This window comes from Corylus avellana, chromosome ca6 (genome assembly GCF_901000735.1).
Source record: "Corylus avellana chromosome ca6, CavTom2PMs-1.0".
Lineage (NCBI taxonomy): Eukaryota > Viridiplantae > Streptophyta > Magnoliopsida > Fagales > Betulaceae > Corylus > Corylus avellana.
The window spans coordinates 20,703,541-20,726,991 of NC_081546.1; the positions used below are offsets into that span (position 1 = coordinate 20,703,541).

Below are 23,451 nucleotides of genomic sequence, written 5' to 3' on the forward strand. Positions count from 1 at the left end.
TGGCGGATCTAGGAATTGGAGTTACTAGGGGCGTAAAAAAATATTTTATTTATTTTTTCTCTTTATGTATTATATATAATTTTTATAATACGGGAAATACAATCAAAAAATAAATTATACCATAACATATGTATTACAAATCAAATCAAACTCATCAAATTACCCAACAAAAAAAAAAAAAAAATCAAAGTAACTATTAAAAATCATCATCCAACGATGTCACAAACACATAATAATTTAAACTACTTACGAAATAAACTAAGCACAATTAAATGACTACTAGTGTCTAAGAAAATGAGCATTTTTAGTGGACTATTAGCATATGGCTATTTCTTTTAGAAAAGCCTCAAATCTCAAAGCATAAATTACATTAGAGTCTAAGCCTACATAAAAGAGACTAGAGTCTAAATTTAGCCAAAAAAAACCACATTTATCTATAAACTATGACTAGAAACACTAAAAAAATTCACCCACTATCTTTTTTTAATAATAAACTATTATCTACTCTCTCTCTATTAATAAAATATAACTTTATTCTCTCTCCTTAATAAAAATAGCCTCATTTCTCCACATAATGACTATTTGAACAATAAAAAGAAGGCCAAGGGCGCCCTGGTAATTTTTTTTACTAGGGGCACCCTTAAAATTTTGATTGAAACTACTTAATGAATTTTCAAAAAAAAAATTTTACCAAGGGCGCTTGCCCCATGTAAGCCCGCCACTGCACATCAAACAAAGGGATCGTGATTTTTATTTTTTTTTTTAAACTTATTGTACGAATATATATATATATATATAGCTCTTTTCAATTTAAAATTTTAATTAGTCCTACTTTATGAATACAAACAGACTAGTGAAAAAGGGATGGAAAAACAAAAAGGTCTAAAATAATTTCTATGTCATATATAACTTTAAAAAAAAAAAAAAAAAAAAATCTCTTTTAAGAGAGTAGCCATTGATATTGTTATCGCACCTGCTTTTGCTTGAGCATCACTGCTAAATGCAATATTGAGTTGCCATCGAGGTCTTTGGAGCTGAGGAATGATTCATTGCCATTAGCCAATTCCACTAACAACTTTTGAGCATTGAGATGATTATATCGAATACACAAGTGCAATACACTGTCTCCTTCGAGATTCATCAAGATGGACTCTTGTCGAGCTTTAATCAACTTTTCTATGATCCCTATTCTTCCTCTCATTGCAGCTAAGTGGAGAGGAATTCTCCCATCTTGATCACGAGCTAAGCAAGCATTTATATTTGTTTGCAACAATGCTTGTACTATCTCAGTGTGGCCCTCAGCAGACGCCAAGTGAAGAGGGGTTTGTCCCAACGAGTCTACCGCTTTTGCAAGTTTAGGCTTCTTGCTGACAAGAATTTTACTAAATTCAAGGTGGCCATGCGAAATAGATAAGTGTAAGGGGGTCTCACTAAAAGATGTGAGTGAAACTCTATCAAGGATGCGTGCATCGCTTTGGATCAATGTGGTTAAGGTGCTTATACACCCATTCCTTGAGGCTTCATAAAGTGCAGCCATATTGGCTTCCTGATACATTTTTCACTTGTGAATGTGAAGATTGAAGAAACTACAACAAGAACTTATATAGACTTGCTAGAGGTCACTGGCCTTCATGTGAGCTACTAAAAAAACATATACGGCGGACCCACCAGGCAAGGTATTTAAATAAAGCAATCATTCCCCCATTTTCATAAACCAATGTTGTGTTTGCCTTGCATCCTTAGTTGTTGCCTTCATTTTGCTGTTGAGTTTCCTTTTTCCTTTTCTTAATTGTTTTTGGTTCATTTGTGTTGTTTATTGTTGAGGTTCAATAATGCCATTTTGCTCACTTGGACAGCTCTTAAAACATGTCTTGCGGGATGTGATTTCGAATGCCATAAAAAGCTTTGGTTTCTCTTACTGGACACCAATTGGTTTTTAAATGAGATGGTCAAAGGCCCGATCCAACAATTGGTATTAGAGCAAGGGTCATAGATTTGAGTTGCAAGAGCCTCATATTGAGGTTCAATAATGCCACTCTGCCCACTTGGACGGTTCTTAGAACATGCCTTGCGGGATACGATTTCGAATGTCATAAAAGGCTTTGGCTTCCTTTACTAGACACCAATTGATTTTTAAATGAGATGGTTAAAGGACAGATCCAACATTTATGTATTTGCTCAGAAAAAGGGGAGGGGACAAGAAAAAGACACGATATTATTTTTTCACATTCTTAAATCATTACTTCTTTTTTGTTTTTTTTTTAAAGAAAAAAAAAAAAAACACACTCCAAATGAGAAATAAGAAGAATTCAGCAAAGTAAATACCTAATTTCACTACATTTAAGGTTGTCCACGAATAAAGAGAGTACGGCACTCAGTAGTTTGTAATGAAATAGGAGATGTGTTAGATATTTATATCTAAGTATTTGATTGGCTTAATTCACTGACTAAAATTTTGTAAGTTGTTTTCTTCAATTCTGGACATTTTCATAACACTTACAGGAAGCTACTGCCCACAAGCTCAAACACTGAGTTTGGATGCTTAGAATCCAATCTCCACGATGAAAACTCATGTGTCTTGAACATCCCTACAAAGTTTCAACTCCATTGGGCCACAAACGATCATCGATCAAAGTTATTGTTCAAGGACCGACAGAATTTTCAAATCCAGGGGATTTTATGGAGGAACAGTTTTGAGGAGGTCAGTGACTACCGTACGCCGGCCGTATAGGGGTGACGATGCAGACGGTTTTCTAATCGCCTGCTAACCGCTGACCGCTTAACCGTCTTAACCGCTTAATCGCTATAACCGCCTAACGGTTAGCGGTTAGCAGTTATTGGGTTTACTAACCGTAACCGCTAACCGCCTTTTTATATAATATATTTTTATAATTACAATTATAATAATACTTATACATATAACATAATCAATTGAGGATTAAATCACAATTTTTTCTTTTTAGATAATTAAATCACAATTTGAGTATTAATATATTATCACTATAATTTATATGATTATATCACATGATCAATTGATCATTAAATCATTTCATTATATAATAGCAAATTACACATATATAATATTACATAACTCATAAGTCATAAGTATTCAAGGTCATACTAATACAACAATTAAGTATCTAGAGACTTAATTCCAATGTACGTTATAAACTTATAAGTTCATATATGTTATAAATTATAATTATACTTTATACATATATGCAATTATGCATATTAAATAATATAAATATATAATATTAATACTTAATCATATGATTCAATAACAATTCAAATACTTATTAAAGTGAATCATATTATTAATGTATGATGATAATGTGATTCATATAATATCAAATTAAGTAATTGATATTGGATTAAGCAATGTGTGACTTATAACCACAATTGAAGCATTAATGTATTATCATTCTAATTTACATGATTATAAAATAACAAATTATACATATATAATATGTCATAAATCAAAAGTATACGAATTCATACTAATATCACAATTAAGTACTTAGAGGCTTAGTTCCAATGTATGTTATAAACTTATAATAATAAATATGTTATAAATTATAATCATACATATATGCATATAAATAATATAAATGTATAAGATCAATACTTAATCATATGATTCAATGACAATTGAAATATTTTATTCAAGTTAATCATATTAAATTTTAATAGGTTATGATTTATATTTAAGGAATTTTTTTTAAAGTACAAGTAAATGTAAATTTGGGGTCAAATATTTTTGATTTTTTAATATGTGCTCTTTTCATAGCAATTTAGCCCAAGAAGACACTAAAAATGCAAAAAACAAATGAGGTAAAAATGCTACATTGATCCGAAGAAAAAAAAGGCCAAAACTGAAAATTGGTTATATGTTTATCTTGAGAAAGCCCAAAAAAAGCCAAAAAGGCCCAATTTTCAAAAAGCGTTTATAGCGGGCGGTTACATGTTTTACTAACCGCTAACCAGCAGTTAGTAGTTTACCGCTAACTGTTAGGTGTTTACGGTTGCGGTTAGCGAAATCTAAAAACCATTAAGGCGGTTACAGTTAGTGGTTTTTGCTAATAACCACTAACCGTAACCGCATTGACACCTCTGCCAATAACAACTAACCATAATCGCATTAACACCCTTACAGCCGTACGCCCTTCCAGTCGACCGTTCATGGTTTGAAAAGAGGTTAGTATCTTTCGTACGCCAACCGGTCGACAGCTGTTCTTCATTGCTAAGTTACTTTTCACTCAGTATGTTTCATACGACCAGTGTACGCCTACCGGTCGACCGCTCACCTCTAAGGCTAAAGTTACGGTTCAATCTGTCTCTCGTACACCTACCATGCGACTACCGGTCAACTGCCAGTAAAGAATTGTTTATATTTTCTTCCATGCTTGGTTCTCTGATTGTCTCCTTGCATTATGGGATTCCCATCCTTTTAGTGGAAACATTGAGACTTGTTGTGCATGTCAAGTGGCTAGTGGAAGGTGGTAGAGATTCCCACTCGCTAGTGGAGGGATGCATGATGTGCTTGTGACTTGGCTGAAGTGGTTGAAAGGCTGTCAGCACTTGGAGTTGCTCTGGCGCCCATTTTCTACGCGTGATGCACTGACCGGTCGACCGCCCATTCTTACCAGTCGACCGCCCGTCGGCAATTGTCTTTATTTTAGTGCTGACATGTCCTGTTCTCTGAAGACTATTTATATGGGTCCTTTGTATTCGTTTTTCTCAAGCAAAATACAGATTATATCAGCTCACCTAGAGAGAAAAGCCTTAGTGCTTAAGCAAAATACAGAGTATACACGTGGTACTACCATCAATGTACCACGTGTTTCCTGGATCCAATTTTCCTCGTGCCTCAAGTGTTTAACTAATGATGAACGAATGCACTCCCACCATCCCCTAAACCTTGATTGAGATGGTTTTGCTTCATCAACACCATTACCACTCAGTGTTGGTGATAAGGACGAATTTCGATTCGTTGATCTTCTAACACCAGCTTCCTTGAGAATGTTTTGGATTTCAAACCATTTCACATCTCTTGGATAGACGTTGTAGGCCTCTAAGACATCTAAAGCTGTGTGGCCAATCTTGTTCATGACATTAGCCTCTCCTTTTATTTTTGGAAATGAAAGTAAGTATTTTATTGCCTGCATAAAGACAATAGTCTATTGTTTCATCAAACAACTAGCAGAAATTCTAAAAGCACTTCAACAAAACAACTCCAAATAAATTTAATTCAACCACATTGAATGATCTTTCTTGGGTTATTTACTATATACCTTTTTGCATGAAACAGGGGTCTTTCTATTTTGGGTGGCATGTATGATAACATGGTGAACCTTCCTTCCCTTTTTTATTTTTTTTATTTTATTTTTGTAACTTGTTTTACGAATATACCTTCTTCCCATTTAAAATTTTAGTCCTACTTTATGAATACAAACAAACTTACGACTAATGGAAGGAAAAGCAAGAAGTAAATTTCAAATCATTTTAGAGAAGTAGATAGCATGTGCCACTTCATATATCTCTAGGAAGAAATATCTCTTCTAAGATATTAGCCATTGATAGTGTTAACGCACCTTCATTTGCGTGAGCATCGCAGATAAATGTAATATAGAGTTGCCATCATGGTCTTTGGAGTGGAGGTGTTTGTCGCAATAAGCTGATTCCACCAACCAATTAAGAGCATCCAATTGATTATATATATATATATCGAACGTACACACAAGTGCAATACACTATCTCCATTGAGAGTCATCAGAATGGACACTCGTCGAGCAATAATCAACTCTTCTATGATGTTTACTCGTCCTCTCATTGTGGCTAAGTGAAGAGGTATTCTCTCATCTTGATCACGAGCTAAGCATACATCTGCATTTGCTTGCAGTGCCAAAATTGTGTCTCTAAGTTGTGTATATATCATTCCTCTTAAAATAAAGCAATCATTACATGTGCGTCATTTTCATTGACCAGTGTTGTGTTTGCCACTCATACTTAGTTGTTGCCTTCATTTTCCTGTTGAGTTTCCTTCTTCCTTTTCTTCGTTGTTTTTGGTTCATTCGTGTTATTTTTGTATTTGCTCAGAAAAAGGGGAGGGGAATGGGTAGACATGATATTATTTTTTCACATTTTTAGAGCATCCATATTGAGCTATTCAAATAAAAATTAAATTTGAAAATAAAAACTCACTTTTTTAAATTTGAAGAGTCACTTTTAAAATGAACCAAATATCAAACTCTCTATATCTTCATTTATTTTAATTAAATATTATTATTTTCTGATTTTTTTAATTCTTTTTTTGTTCTTGATAGATGAGAGAGAAGGAAAATGAATATATAAGATTAAAAAACTAAATATCCATCCATCATCCAATGGTTGCCATTTCAAGGTCAAATAATGTGTGGATAAGACTTGAGATTTCATATACTTAGGCTGAAAGCCTGAAACACGTGACTGAGTTGGATTATGGATTGTGTTGATTCAACTGCAAATCAAATCTGTCATTCCCTACTTTCATAGGCCCTATTGTATAAGCAATTTTAAGGAGTTTCAATCACAATTTGATTAATTTTTTACAATAATAATACAGATATGATTACTATTTTTTTCTAAGCATTATATAAGAATAATATTTTAATTAAAAATATTAGCAATTCGAACAATTTGAGAACAGGACTGCCCGTTATGAATGTTTTCAAAACAATTAATGTGGAAATTTTTTCAACATTGTTTTCTCGTTAAAAAGATTTATCCAGGCGGACATCGCATTAATCTGAGTAATGCTACAAGTCCTTCTTGTATCCCTCCAAGAATGATGTGGCTATTAAAATTACTATTGAGCTTGTGAGTGATTATTATTGGATTTTGATCAAATGCTGATTTTAATAGCAACATCATTCTTGGAGAGACTCAAAAGAGACACAAGAGGGACTTCTAGAATTACTCCATTAATCTACCTTAACATCAACTTTGAGAATTTTTTTTTTTGTGAGTAATCAACTTTGAGGAAGTTGATCAATAGACTTTTGCCAAAAGCAATGCCATTTTTTCTTTTTCTTTAAAACCCACGTTCATTTGTGTCCTGGGCACATTTATAATTTTATATAAATTTAGGAGTATAAAAGTCATTTTATTCATTTGTCGTTTGATTTAAACCCAAACTTAATAACACAAATAACATTGCAAAAGATTGAAACTTGAATATACTAAATTAAGAATTTTAAAATTTTAAAAAGTAATTATAAATACAATGAAAATTAAGAAGTTAGATGAAGTTTTTCCTAATTTATTTTTTGAGAGCTCTACTATTCTTGTGTGCCATTTTCGTTGACCAAAGTTGTGCTTGGTATGCATCCTTAGTTGTTGTTTTCATTTTCCTGTTGAGTTTCCTTTTTCCTTTTCTTAATTGTTTTTGGTTCGTTCGTGTTTGAAAAACTAATAAGACTCCGAATCACACCCGATTTGATGATCACCGAGTGTTCAAACAATCATGTGCGGAAATAAACAATCAATCACAAACACAGAGATTTGTTTACGAAGAGGAAACCATTCAGAGAACTCTCTGAATGTAAAACCTCTTCAGGGCAACCAAACCCAGGAAATCAACTAAATCAGTAGAATAACAAGAAATATCTTAATGTCGAAGACTTACATAACCTATGCACTTGACATTCAAGTATATCAGACAAGGGAGCCACTTATCCGCTACCGCAGTAGTTCTTCCAGAACATCTGGATTGTTCCTTTTATGTGATCTCCCTTCACCGGAACTCTGGTTGACTTGAATTTCTTCAGCTACTTTCTTTGCCCAAAATATAAAAACCCTAATCAGAAATCGTAACTATACCTCTATGTATAGCTTCATATATATAGACCATGGACTACTAGTCCAACTACAAGTTTCTACATAGAATTTACATGCAATACACTAGACGTTCGGACAACACGAATGATCATTCGGACGGAGCTAGGTTAAAATTGCTAACTCTAATTCTCTGGAGCGGCACGTTCGGACGGTAATGCAGACGAGAATTCAGACGAAGCTCTCAGTTTTCTTTCATATCTATTGCGTCCGAACGGTAATGCAGACGAGACTTCAGACGAAGCTCTTGGGTTTTTTTGCATAGCAATCTCGTCCAGACAGTAGTGTAGACGAGGCTTCAGACGAAGCTCTCTGGAAAAGTTTCATTCTTCTCGTCCGGACGTAGTGCAACCGAGCTTTCAGACGAAGCACTGTGTTATTCATCTATTTAACTTATTTTTGCTATCTCGCACACTACACATTCAAACAAGCAAATTAAGCACAAGAATTTTGTTCACACGAATCCAGCCAATTCAAAACTATGAACTAAGAAACTCCCCCTTTGGCTATTCGTTGACAAAATATTAATTCAATTTACGAAACAAACTTTAATTAAAGATTTTAACATAGTTTATCATGTTTGTAAAAATTGAAACCATAAGAGCTACAAAATAAGTTGAAGTTCTAAAACACAAAAAAAACTTCACTTCACTCCCCCTTTTTGTCACGAAAAACAAAGGGACTAAGCTTGAGCAGGTGGATCACTCGGAAATTGCTCCTCAACATGATCGTCTCCAACTATGCTGTTTGCTTTAAATGCAACCATGAACTTGTTCTTCAATTGGTGGACATCTTTCTGCAATTGAGAGAGGATTGATGAAAATCCTATCATTTGAGATGCCATGGCATTCAGCTTTGTCATTACATCATCTATAGACACAAGTGAAGATGTAGTAGAAACTCCCGAGGGTCTAGCGGTGGCTGCAGGAACATCATGGTCGTCGTCAAAATCTATAGTACCTCGCAATCGCATTTGACCTTTGGATCGACTTACCATGGCTTTGCAATAGGGACCAAGATGCTTGATTGTTGGTTCAAAGACAAGAATTTGAATAAATTTGGCAATGATGCACGATATCAAACATCCAAAAAGTAGTGAAACTAAACTCTCAATGAACATAGCCTTCATAAGTCTAATAGCATGGGATGCGAAATCAATCTTGACATCCGTGAGAAGCGCATAGATGAAACGACCTCGTGCCACACCAAGATCCGAACGATGATCTATTGGAAACACATTGTTCATGACAATTCTAGCTAATAATTTCACATGATGAGAGAGATGTCCAAGAGGAATCACATTCATATTGTCTCGCCAAAAATTGTATGAGTCTGGTGGAATAAATAATTTTGACATGGTAGCTTTGGAGGGAAAATCATCTTGCGAAAATGGAAACCCAGAATCCTCAATGAGTGGAACTCCTGTGACTTCAGCTATTACTTCACGGGTGACGACAATGTGTACACCCCGAAGAAATGTGACAATCTGTAGAGATTCTTCGGCGTCTTCATTAGTGTCTGGCTATATATCCATGTTGGCATAGAATTCCCGAACCAGATTTATAAATTGACGAACATGGGGTGATATAAAGTAGTTCCATTGCCTTTGAGTGAAAATTTGAGAGATGATAGTGAATGGATCCTCCTAAAGATCAGACAAATTTACCGGTCTTTCTGAAATAATAGTGCAGTCATGAAACCTATCCTAAAAGCTTTCTTGGCAGACTTGTTCTGAAACTGAAACCCAATATCAGGTGTTGGAGTGGGGACTCGATCAGCATCCTCCATTGTCTTTCTCTTTTGGGCCTTAGTCTTTGAGCAGATGGGTCATTTTCTTGAAGAAGGAGACCCACTAGCCATAGCCTGCACACATGAACACATATCACATAATACCAACACAAAAACAACCAAAAAATGAGTGCAAGAGATTTCAAAACACATAAACACATCAAATCTTAGAATATGAATAAGCAAAACATGTTGTGAAACAAAAACAATGTCATTCAAACATTTCGTCAAACACTTGGTGGTCAAGCAAAAGTTTAGATGTAAAAAAAAATTGGTTCCCCAAGTGAATAACCATCCTAAATACATGTGAATTCAAACCATTTTCCAGTTCTTCCAATCACATTACCCCACTTAAACTAGAGATATGCAGAGATCAACCAACACAAGCACACAATTCAAACCCTAATTTTGGAAAGTTGGATAAAAAGAAAAGAAAAATATATAATGAAATAAATTACCTGTGCAGAGGAATGCAAAAGAGAAGTTCAAAACAGATGTTGGAGTTGTGGGATGGAGATATATCCACACGAGTGCAATGGGGAAGAGTAGAGAAAAAAATGAACAAGCCAAAAGTTCAAAATGAGAAAAGAGACCTGTTTGCGGCTTAAAAATTGTGTCTGTCACAATCTCGTTCGGACGAGCTCATTTAGCGTTTGGACGAGGCTTATGAACTGGCAGTTTCATCACTTACCAAACCACACTCTTTCTCCCCCTGAATGCAAAACTTGATACACACTGCACAGATCATTTATGACAAAAGAACATGTAATGTGCATGATTTCATTCAAAAATGGAACCACTCGTGCAGGTAGAAACCATCTGAGCTAACACACACATGATCCAAGCCTTTATGAACATTAGCTAGCCAATGGGACAAAAATTCTCATGCAAACAAGTGAAGTGTGTGAGAGTCTAGTCAAATTTCAAAACATATGAAAAAGTTTTTTAAAAAAACTTTGCACATAACGACGAAAAAAAAAACTCGGTTAAAGGCAAACCTTATAATGCTGGGGCCTAGAATCCCTCATCCAATACATCATTTTATAGAACACACATTATTTTACCATAAATCCTTTAGCAACTGTATTTTTCCATAATGATTTGGTCACTGACTGTTTGATGTAGATTGGAATTCAAAACTTATCTTATCTTATCTTTTAGTCTTCTATTAGGTTTCTTTGTTAGTTGTTTATTCTATCTTATCTTTCAGTCTTTATTTGAATTAGGTTTCTTTGTTAGTCTTTTATTTGATTTAGTTGTCTTTCGTAGACTTCTAAATTAACTTTATTTCATTGTTATCTTAGGATTAGGAGTCTTGGGCTATAAATATATGATTATAGCCTTTAACAATTTAGTTTATGATTATTATTGATTTTGTTTAATAAGAATTACTCAGAGTTGAGTTTCTTTGTGTTTTTCCTTAAATCATAGATAAAATCTATAGTTTTTAAGAAGATTTCTTAGATTCTTGTGATAGTCTCACAGTCTTAGAAATATTTACCCCTTCAACTTGATGTTTTCTTGTTCACTACAATCCTACGCTGCATCAGTTGGTATCAGAGCTCAGTTACTGTCCATGAATGGGGAGGAGCAACCGCTTTGCAGACATAAACGAGGTGTACGTGCTTACGGAGACAGCACGTAAGGAGCAACCGGCGATTCGTTTGAGGCACATGAGTGGTGGGCCGAACAATTGTCGTCGCCAACCAAGACCGCGATTCGCGGAGGCGGAAGGTAAATCTATCGCTGAACCTTGGCAACCCACGGAGGATCAATTCAGGGCTATGAGGGATCAAATTGAAGACCTCACTACCCAATTATCCAACTTGTGTGGTCAACATGGGAACGGATCTAGAAGCCCGTTTGCGAAGCGCCGAACGCATGGACATCAATACCTTGCGCAAGCTCATGCCAATCGGCGGGTAAGTAGATTCGAACTCAAAATTCCAAAATTCGACGAGGATCTAGAACCCGACGAATTTCTGGATTGGGTGTTGGCTGTTGAAGAGGTTTTTGAATTCAACGGGGTGCCCGATGAACAACAAGTCTCTTTGGTGGTACATACATTCCAGGGAAGAGTTGATGCGTGGTGGCAACAACTGAAGAAAACTAGGAAGCGGGAAGGCAAATTGAAGATCAATAGTTGGGAGAAACTATTGAAATATATGCGGATCGCTTTCTTGCCCCATAGTTATACCATGGGTCAAAAGTCACAAAATTGGAGACACGGGTCTATGGCTGTGACAAAGAAAATAGAAAATTCCTACAAAAAAGAGGTATTTAGGGAAACATGGAGTGAGGTGAAGAGTCAACGACATGCCAATTGGACCCCTACTTGCCAACCACAAATCCATAAACCGAATCCATATTCTGTGGAGGAGGAAAGGGAATCTGTGGATGAAGAGTTTCAGGAATCCGAGTTCATTGATGAAGAATTTAGACATGAAGATGTTGAAGATCCTTCTCAAGGATTTGAGGATTGGGACTCACCACCAACCTATGATGAGGAGCCCAAAGAAGATGACTCATGGGAAGAAGAAAGACCCATGGAAGAGCACAAAAAAGATGGGGTTTTTCCCATGTTTGGCGGTCTCTATCCAAAAAAAGATGGCCAATTGGAAGAGGAAGGGCCCACGGATGTCATCACCAATTATGTAGAGGATGGCATTGCCGATTATAAAGAGGTTGAAGAAGACTTTCCAAGTGAATTACCTAATTTTAGTGATGAAGAATTAGGTTATGTTGATTTTCTTGGTGTCGACGATATCTTATCCGATTCTCATAACAATGATTGTGATGAGTTTTATACGGATGAGGACAATTATATGTTCATAAGGGAAACAATAGCTAACCCATTCTTGAGTACTTTTGTGGCACGTGGAAGGGAGAAGGAACGAAAGAAGTACGGCAAATCCAGAGAATTGCCAAGTGGTGTGTGGGGCCTTCACAACAACCATCAAGATATTTTGGTAATGAAGAGCATCACGCTTATTGTGGGGTGTTGCCTTGTTTTGATCTTGAGAAAAGGCGAGTGGAATGAGTTGACTGGACTTCCGAAGGATCGTGGAAAAGACAATATGAATTCGAGGGCGAATTCTCTCCAACCTCGGGAGGATGATGTAGATTGGAATTCAAAACTTATCTTATCTTATCTTTTAGTCTTCTATTAGGTTTCTTTGTTAGTTGTTTATTCTATCTTATCTTTCAGTCTTTATTTGAATTAGGTTTATTTGTTAGTCTTTTATTTGATTTAGTTGTCTTTCGTAGACTTCTAAATTAACTTTATTTCATTGTTATCTTAGGATTAGGAGTCTTGGGCTATAAATATATGATTATAGCCTTTAACAATTTAGTTTATGATTATTATTGATTTTGTTTAATAAGAATTACTCAGAGTTGAGTTTCTTTGTGTTTTTCCTTAAACCATAGATAGAATCTATAGTTTTTAAGAAGATTTCTTAGATTCTTGTGATAGTCTCACAGTCTTAGAAATATTTACCCCTTCAACTTGATGTTTTCTTGTTCACTACAATCCTACGCTGCATCACTGTTTCTATAGGGATTCCTTCAACAGGAATGACATAGAACCTTGAAGTTCAGAAAGGCTCTTTTAGAGCCATGCCAATTTTAGGATCTAGGTTCAACTAGTGAATTGGTCAATTTTAACCGAGCCTTTGAACCATACATTGCCTACATTGTGACCTTTAACCCTTTTTCACATTATTCAAAATTTAGACAGACTCTAAATCGTGCATGATCAGCCAAAAAAAAATCCCACATGAAAAGCTATACAACACTCATCATGGTCATGAAATAAATAGAAGCTCAAAAAGTGCCTTATGCAAAAATAGAACCGTTTGCAAATGACATGACTTCACATGAGATTTTGAAAGGTTATGATCATGAGCACAAAGAACCAATACAGAGCATTCAAGAAAGAAAAAAAATGAGGTAAAGGTAAAAAAAAACTCAAAGTTTTTATTTTATTTTATTTTATATATATATATATATATATATATATATATATATATATATAATTAAAACAAAAACAAAAAAAAAATAACATAAGTAACTTTGGCACTAGGACAAAAATTTTCAACATAAAAACTATCCCAAGCATGCAAAGTTAGAGTTATGCCATACTACACACACCAATTGCGTTCCTGAGATACTCAAACCTAGATGCATCTAGAGGTTTGGTAGATAGATCAGCCAATTGGTTTTCAGTAGACACATGAGCAAGAGATACCACCTGATTTTCTACCAAGTCACAGATAAAGTGATGATGAATATCTATGTGCTTGGTCCGAGAATGTTGAACCGGATTCTTCAATATGTTAATGGTGCTTGTGTTCTCACAGTAGACACTCATCATTCCATGAGTAAATCAGTAATTAGCTAGGAGTTGTTTCATCCAGATCAACTGTGTGCAGCAGCTCCCGACAGCTATGTATTTAGCCTCGGTAATGGATAAAGATATGGAGTTTTGTTTCTTACTCACCCATGCCACCATATTCGTGCCTACATAAAAGCATCCTCCAGAGGTGCTTTTGCGATCATCCGCATTTCCAGCCCAGTCAGCGTCGGAGTACCCTGCAAGTTCTAGATTTGTATCTCTAGAAAAACACACACCAAAGTTAGCAGTTGCATTTTGATGTGTGCCAAATATTGCATATTTGGACCCCTTAATTTACTTGTGTTAATCCTTTAGCTGTGTTATTATCTGATGTTCTGTGTTAGTTTTGTGTTTTTAATATTTTGTAGGTGTTGAAGAAAAAAACTACTTTTTGGAAGAAAACATACTTTGAGAAGACCTAGATGATATGGTTAAGTTTAACCAAATCCAACAAATGGGTAAATCGGATTAAGGATAAGATTGGATAAAATTTCGAATTGGATTCAAATTCAGATTCTACACGTCTCAGTATTTTGACCATAACTTTTCGTTCACATATCCAATTGAGGTGATTCAAGTGGCGTTGGAAAGCTAACTCAAAATACTACAATTCATTGTGAAATAGGATTTTTCTAATTCGGACGTTTACTATTCCAAAATCGTCCCGTAATTAAATGGTACAAACCTGGACGAATTGTATCCGATTTCAACTTGTAAAACCCTAAGTTTTAGGTCTATAAATAGGGAATTATCAGATTAGTTGAGGGGGCTACGAATTTGAAGATTGCAGAGGAGAAAGAAGAGAGTTTAAGGTTTTCCTAACTTTTGAATCTCTACTTTGTGATTCTTATTTGAAAGTACTCGATTTTACATTATGAATTCAATCAATTTTGTTTTGTCTTTCAATAACATGAGAGGCTAAACCTTCAACTAAGGTTGAAGATGAAGCCTCACTTATGATTAACAACTTTGTTTCATGTATGTAATATTTCCCAATTTAATGGTTTAATTGCTCTATTGTTTTACTTCTAATCAATTGGATTGAATAACACTTGGATATCTTTTGTGATTCAAGGATACACTTGATGATTTAAGATTATTCAATATAATTGATTGCTTGGTTTTCTTTGTTAAAAATTGGATTTCCCCTGTGATTTATTCTCTGGATACAATTGATGTTTTGATAAAGATTGGATATTTTCTTGTGATTTCTGGATACAGTTAATGATTTGATCGAATATTGGATTTCTTTTGTGATTTGGGTTATGAATGGATACATGGGATCTTTTGATTAATTCTTTGAAGCAATAGTAAAACAAACTTAAGATTTATATGTGAGAACTTTGGGGAATATTATAGATCATGAAATTATGTTGTTATGAATTTGTGAGTGTGGATTCTAAAACTTTAGTGTTTCGTCATAAGATTTCAATCACTTTAAATTGCTCATGCTTTTGTTTTTTTTTCATTCAAACAGAAAAATCTCTCAAAAATTTGGAACTAGATTAGGATTTAATTAATTTAGATTTAAAATTGCTTTCAAGAATACAATTCCCTGTGGGTTCGACCTTGCACTTGCAATCCATTAAACTACAATCGATTCGTGCACTTGCGAGTTAAATAAATTTGCACAACACATTTACATACCTGAGTATACGTTTGACTGCTGTCATGTGAGATTCCTTTGGATTTGCTTGAAATCTTGCACACACCCCTACACTGAAAGATATATTTGGTCTGTTGGCTGTGAGATAGAGGAGGCTACTGATCATGCTTCGATACATTGTTTGATCAATGGAGTTTCTAGCCATGTTGGTTCTTAGCTTGACACTTGTACTCACAGGAGTGCAAGCATGACTTTTGCCGTCCATGCCAAATCTTTTGACCAGATCTTTAGCATACTTGGTTTGTGAGACTTATATACCTTTGTTAGATTGCTTGATCTGAAACCCCAGAAAGTAAGCCAACTCCCCAATCAAACTCATTAACTCTTTCTTCATTTCCTCAGAGAATGTGTGTGCCTGAGAGTCAATCGTGGCACCGAAAATGATGTCATCTACATAGATCTGCGCGATTAGCTTTTGCTCACCTTTTCACGGATGAATAGAGTCCAATCAGCCTGTCCTCGGATGAAACCTTGATTGAGAAGATATGTAGTGAGCCGTTCATACCATGCTCGTGGGGCTTGCTTGAGGCCATAAAGAGCCTTCTTGAGTTTATAGACATGATGAGGAAGTTGATGATCTTGAAAACCTTTAGGTTGCTCTACATATACTTCTTCTTGGAGAATTCCATTCAAAAATGCACTTTTGACATCCATCTGATACAATTTAATCTTGAGATGGCATGATATACTCAACAGAATTCTAATGGATTCCAACGATGCTACAGGAGCAAAGGCTTCATCAAAATCAACTCCTTCAACTTGAGTATATCCTTGAGCTTCTAATCGAGCCTTGTTGCACACCACAGTACCGTGCTCATCGGATTTGTTCTTGAAAATCCATTTTGTACCTATGACATTGTGATCTTTTGGCCTTGGCACCAGGATCCATACATCATATCGGGTGAATTGGTTTAGCTCGTCATGCATGGCAGTTACCCAGCTTTCATCCTCTAGTGCTTTAGTAACTTTTTTTTGGTTCCAATTGAGATAAATAGCAGGAATATGATACTTGATTAACTACCCTGTTTCTTAGTCTTTTACCTTCATCAACAGTGCCCAACAAATTTTCTGAAGGATGATTTAGCTTAACCAGAGAGGAGGGTTCTCTGGCTATGATATCCGGATTTGGTGACTGAGGTGTGTCTTTGACTTCTTCAACTTGAGGTGAGTGCCTAATGTCTTCAGAGGTGTATGATCCAGTGGTGTCATTAATATCAGGAATGGCTTCAGAGATGCCATTTTGTTGATTATTAATTTCAGCTTGCTCCCCTTCATTTTGATCAGTGAGAGATTCATCATCAATGACGACATTAATTGATTCCATAACCACTTTTGTCCTTGTATTGTATACTCGACTAGCACGACTAGTGGTTGAATATCCAAGAAAAATCCCCACATCACTCTTTGCTTCAAACTTCCCCAGGCTTTCTCTATCATGGAGAATGTAGCACTTGCTTCCAAACACTCGGAAGTACTTCACAACACTTTCCTCTCCAAATTTCATATGGAGTTTGTTTGTTGTGGGTTGGAGAAACAAACGATTTATAATATGGCATGCTGTGTGAGCTGCTTCTCCCCAAAAATGTTGAGCTAATTGTTTAGAATGTATCATGACACGAGCCATTTCTTGAATCACTCAATTTTTCGCTCAACAACCCCATTCTGTTGAGGAGTAATAGGAGAATAAAACTCCTATTTGATTCCAAATTTGTTGCAGAATTCCTCAAAGCTAGAATTTTCAAATTCTCTACCATGATTGTTTCGAATTCTCTATATAAAGTAGTCTTGTTCAACTTGTATCCTTTTAAACAACATAGTGGCTTGATCAAATGCTTCCGATTTCTCGTTAAATAAACTGATCCAGGTGTACCGTGAGTAGTCATCCACAACCACTAGAATGTATCTCTTTCCTTCCAAGCTTGCTGTCTATGTAGGACCCATAAGATCCATGTGAAGAAGCTCCAAATTTCTGGATGTACAAATACCCGAGGTCTTCTTAAGTGGATTTCTTGTTTGCATACCAAACTAACATGGTCCACACTTTCCTTTCTCCAGATAGTTGATTTTGGGTAAATCATTAATAGCTTCTTTCTTATCTATCTTAATTAGATCATGATAATTCAAATGCCCTAATCGCTGATGCCACAGTTCTCAAATGTCCAGAGATACTTTGTGACATTTAGTCTGCATGGTTGGAGAGATGCCATAGCAATTATCAGATGTCCGATCTCCTCCCATTAACCATTTTCCTTGAGCAATCGAATATGCTACATTCTTTCTTTGAGAACTGTACCACAAGATCCAAGAGAAAGGTTAAATCGAATTAAAGATCAGATTGGATTAAATTTCAGATTGGATAAGATTTCGGATTGGATTCAAATTTAGATTCTGCATATGTCTCAGTATTTTGACCATAACTTTCCATTCAAAAATTGGATTGAAGTGATTCATGATGCATTTGAAAGCTAACTCAAAATACCACAATTCGTTGTGAAATAGGATTTTCCTAATTCGGATGGTTACTATGCCAAAATATCCCCGTAATAAAAGGACACAAATCTAGACGAATCCTATTTCGATTTTAGACTTCTATTTTGACTGGAAGATAGACCTCCGAATTATCTATGTTCAATAAGGCTTCTAGGACTTCCCTAAGCCTATAAATAGACTTCTTTGCATTCAAGAAAAGAGATAGAATTCCAGAGAGCAAAATTCTACAGTTTTTCTCTTTTTAGTTTAGGTTTTCTTTAGATTTAGGTTTTATTTTTATGTGGAGCTAAATTCCCAACTAAGGTTGGGGATGAAGTGTTGCCAATAAAGAACATCAATACTTTCATGTAAGTCTTTATTTATCTGATTTTATTGGGTTTAATATTTTAATTGTTTTACTTATTTTCAATATGTGGCATGATTCTTGGATATCTTGTTGTGATTCAAGGATACACTTGATAATTTAAGATAATTTCACATAATTGATTGTTTGATTTTATTTGCCTAAATAATTGGATATCCCTTGTGATTTGTTCTACGGATACATTTAGTGTTTCAACTAAGATTGGATATCTTTTGTGATTTACGGATACATCTGATGATTTAATTGATATTGGATTCCTTCTGTGATTTGTGCAATGAATGGATACATAGGATGATTTTGGTTAACTATTGAAGCATAGTAAAACATATCTAAGATTTTAATTGTGAGAACTTCGGATTAATATTGATAAACATGGAAGTATGTTGTTATGATTCGATGAGTGCGAATTCCCAAACTTTAGTCTTTTATCTCTTAGTTTATTTTAATTAGTTTATGTTTGTCTTTTAAATTCAAAAAATCAAAATTCAAAACCTTTTTAGAACTAGGTTAGGATTTAATTAGTTTAGATTTAAATTACTCTTTCAAGAATACAATTCTCTGTGGAATCGACCTCGTACTTGCAATCCATTAAACTACAATGATTCATGCACTTGCGAGTTAAATAAATTTGCACAACAAGAGGCTGGGCAAGTTGCTCTTCTTGATGGTCCGTCCTTGGGTTTGGGGGTTGGTTCACCACGGGACATTCATTTTGTTCTCTTCTATGCTGGAACAATCTATCAATCAGCCTTTTCAACTAGTAGCACTCTTGTTTGAACCAACGTCTTTGGTTACCGGTGGCACGTACGTTCCTAGTTGTAACCCGGCACTTGTCGAGTCCTTCTCCGAATTCTGGTTCTCGTAGCTTCTCTGTAGTAGGATCTCCAAGGTTTCCATCATGTGCTCATTCTAGACCTCTAAGGTCTCGAGGCGCCTGTTGTCTGGCAGGTGTGGACCAAAGACAAGAGACTCGGCGGGAGTCTCTTCAGTTTTGTGGTTGCTAGCATCATGTAGATTGACGTTCTCGGACTAGGGAGGAATGTTGGTCATGTTGGTCATGTTGGTGTGTTTTTGGTTTGGCCTTGAGATCTCGTGGCTACCATTCATGACTTTTGTCCTGTTTGAACTTTGGATCGTTAGATGATCCTCGTTCTCACAAACGACGCCAACTGTTAAGACCGTTGTCAACCCTGGTAGCAATTTGATTTCGAAGCTTGCTAAGACCGAAAAAAGGTATCAGCAGTGACAGACTGCGCAATGGGGGTTGTGGCGGTCATGCCACCTTCGATGCCTGAGTGAGAATTTGAGTATGATAGATAATAAGAAATAATAATAATTGAGAATGATAAGAGTAGAATTGAGTACGTATCTGTATCCTATGTGGCTCCTCTTTTTATAGAGGTTATGAGTGAGTGGAAGAATCCTAGACTCTTATTCGACGTCCCTTGATACGTGGGAGTGGTTCCAAACGAAGATCGTCTTTAAGATCATCTAGGAGATTGAATGGATAAGTCATCGTGTACCTAGACTCCTTTTAGGAGAGATTAGGTTGATTGCTCTCTGATTTTGGTCGTAACTCCCAGATTGGGTTGTTTGGAGAGTGATCATGCTCCCTTGATTATAGGGTTTACGTGATTTGTCATGCAACCATTTTGATATGAGGTGTAACTGCATGCTTGAGTGTGGATCTAACACGATCAAGCGATCGTGTCATGATTTGCTGGATCTTGGGCTTAGTGCTTTGGTATCATGGTAAGCCGTGGGCTTCTTATTCGAAGTGGACCTTTTGGTTTGGGCTTTAGGAGATATTTTGTATCAACAAGCATCATAGCTAAATGCAATGTGGTTGAATTAAATTTATTTGGGGCAGTTTTATGGAAGTGCTTTTGGAGTTTCTAGTAATTTATGGATGAAACAGCAGGCCATAAAATATTTACTTTTAGTTCCGAAAATAGAAAGAGTGGCTAATGTCATGAACATGATTGGTTACATAGCTTTAGATGTCTTAGAGATCTGTCCACGAGATTTTAAATGTTTTGAAATCCAAAACATTTTAAAAGAAGCTAGTGTTAGAAGAGCAACAGATCTAAATTCTTCCTTACCACTGACATTAACACCGACACCAAGTGGCATTGGTGTTGATGAAGCACAACCACTGTAATCCGACCAGCCAGCTCAATCCAAATTTAAGGGATGGCAGGGATAAGTTCGTTCATTATTAGCAAAACATTTGAAGCGGCATAAAAATTGGGTCGAGGAAACACGTGGCACATTAATGTCAGTGGCTACTGTAATTGCAACAATGACCTTCCAAGTTGGGATCAGCCCACCAAGTGATGTTTGGCAAGAAAATACAACCACGGGTAGTGTTTGGCAAGAAAAACACAAAGCCAGCACATCACTTTTTGCTTATTCCTATCCAGATGACTACCAATTCTTCTTATTTGCCAATACCAGTTCTTTCATTGCATCTGTGTGCATCGTACTTTTGGTACTTAATAGATTTTCTCTTACAAGCAACTTCTTTATATGGCTTTCGACGTATGCCATGGCCTTGTGGGTTGGGTGCTTAATACTTACCTATTTACAGGCTCTGAGTTTGGTGACCTCGTCTGATGTAACCTATTTACAATTATCTCTCTCAAGCGTTGCACCTAACTCATTGGCCCAAATATAAACATTTACTTTGATTGGAGTAGTTGTGATTGTTGATTTGATTCACATAATTGCCCCACTCTCTTGGATGGTGAAGAAGTTGCGCAATTTCATATGCAAGTCAATAAGGGGTCCTGCTGAATATAGAAGGTAGATATTTTATGAATATTTCACCTCGCTGTTTCATTGTTATCGATGGGTATATATACAAAGTATTGCAGTTACAAAATAGGCAGTAGAATACATAATGAATGAGAGTTTTCTTTTCTAGAATAATCTGCCCGTTGCTTGTCTTGATTTAATTTTGGTTTCCTTGTGTGTTGTAGCCATTGCTTGACTTGCGGTTGTCCTGTGGGTTGCCTTGTGTGCTGTAGCCGTTGCATGATGTGTGGCTGGTGTGTGGGAATTATTTCTGTATAGGTCTGGTTCTCTATTACGCCCCCTCAAGTGAGACAAGTGGCATACTATGTTGAGCTTGGTGCGCATGAGGGAAAAATGAGAGGATGCAGTGGGTTTAGTAAAGATGTCGGCTAAGTTATCTTAGCTTGAGATGAAGCGTACTGCCAGTGTTTTAGCTGCAACTTTATCACGAACAAAATGAAAGTTGATTTCAATATGCTTGGTACGGGCATGAAAGGCAGGATTGGCGGAGAGGTATGTTCAACCAATGTTGTCACACCAAATGGGTTGGGGGTGAAGGGAGAAAAATACCAAGATTGCAAAGCAGAGATTGAAGCCAAAGGAGTTCAACCGTAGTGGTAGCAAGAGTATGATATTCAGATTCAGTGCTGGAGTGAGCGACTGTGCGTTGTTTGCCAGAGGACTAAGAAATGAGATTAGGGCCTAGAAAGATACAAAAATTGTCGGTGGATTTGCAATCATCAGGGCAGCCAGCCCAGTCGGCGTCTGAATAGGCTTGGAGGGTGCGAGATGGAGAGCGACAAAGGAGCAAGCCAAAGGAGATGGTGGATTTAAGATATTGTAGGATGAAGGTGATGGTAGGTTGTCCGATGCGTGAATTGAGAAACATTGTTGATGGCAAATGATATGTCGGGTCGAGTTAGTGACAAATATTGGAGGGGACCGACAAGGCTGCGGTAGGGAGATGGATCGATCAATAAGCGTATCTCTAGATAGTAGGGTGAGGGTGTGGGCCATGGACATAGGAGCCTTGATAGGCTTGGCCTCGGACATGTTGCTCTTGTGGAGAAGGTCAAGAATGTAGTGTTGTTGAGATAAAATAATTCCATCGGAGGTGGAGATGGCTTCCATGCCGAGAAAGTAGTTGAGAGGTCCAAGGTCCTTGATAGCAAAATCATCTCGAAGGGACTGCAAGAGTGAGTCTATCCTTTGAGGAAGGGAGCTGGTGATGAGGACATCATCCATATAGATGAGGACATAAGTGATCTCCAGAGGGGTGTGACGGAAGAATAAGGAAGAGTCGGAGTGGGAGCCAACGAATCCAAGCTCCAAAAGGCGATTGCTGAGACGAGATTACCAAGCACGAGGGGCTTGTTTTAAGCCATAGAGTGCTTTATGGAGCTTGCAGACATGATGAGGAAACTGAGGATGGATGAAGCTAGGGGGTTAGGCCATGTACACATCCTTGGAGAGCCAGCCATGTAAGAAGGCATTGTGAACATCAATTTGACGGATGGGCCAGCCAGTAGAGATGGCAAGGGAGAGGACCAAGCGAATGGTGGTGGGTTTGACAACTGGACTGTAGGTCTCACCAAAGTCAATGCCGGGTTGTTGGTGAAAACCCTTGGCAACGAGGCGTGCTTTGTGACGATCAATAGAGCCATCAACTTTATGTTTGAGACGGAACACCCACTTGCTGCCAACAATGTTCATGTCGAAAGTTTGAGGAACGAGAGTCCAAGTGCCATTGCTGAGGAGGGCATCAAACTCAATTTCATGGCGTCACACTAGGCTAGGTGCTTGGAGGTCGTAGTGTAGGAGGTAGGTTTAATGTCATCTGAGCCAGCGGTGGCAATGAGAGCTTTAGGGAGCGGGCAGCGGATGAGGCCATTGGGAAGAGTCTTCGGTTTGAAGATGTGGTTCTTTGAGCGAGTTTGCATGCTATGTTGAGGAGGAGGCAACACAGGTGGGGCATTCAAATGATCGGGTAAAACCTGCAAGGGAGAAGAAGTGGTGTTAGTAGGATTCGATGTTTGAGGAGTGGGAGGGTAGGCGGGATGACAACCAATGAGGTTG

The 23,451-nt window shown here is 36.8% G+C and overlaps 1 protein-coding gene across 1 annotated transcript; it reads right to left on the reverse strand.

The window, feature by feature from the left end:
• Positions 1-964: 964 nt before the first annotated feature.
• LOC132185337 (ankyrin repeat-containing protein BDA1-like) lies at positions 965-5,111 on the reverse strand. The gene is made up of 2 exons (XM_059599125.1): positions 4,827-5,111; positions 965-1,546 (listed from the first exon to the last, which is right to left on the reverse strand). The coding sequence occupies exons 1-2, from the start codon at positions 5,109-5,111 to the stop codon at positions 965-967; spliced, it is 867 nt and encodes a 288-aa protein (XP_059455108.1).
• Between the last annotated feature and the right edge of the window lie 18,340 nt (positions 5,112-23,451).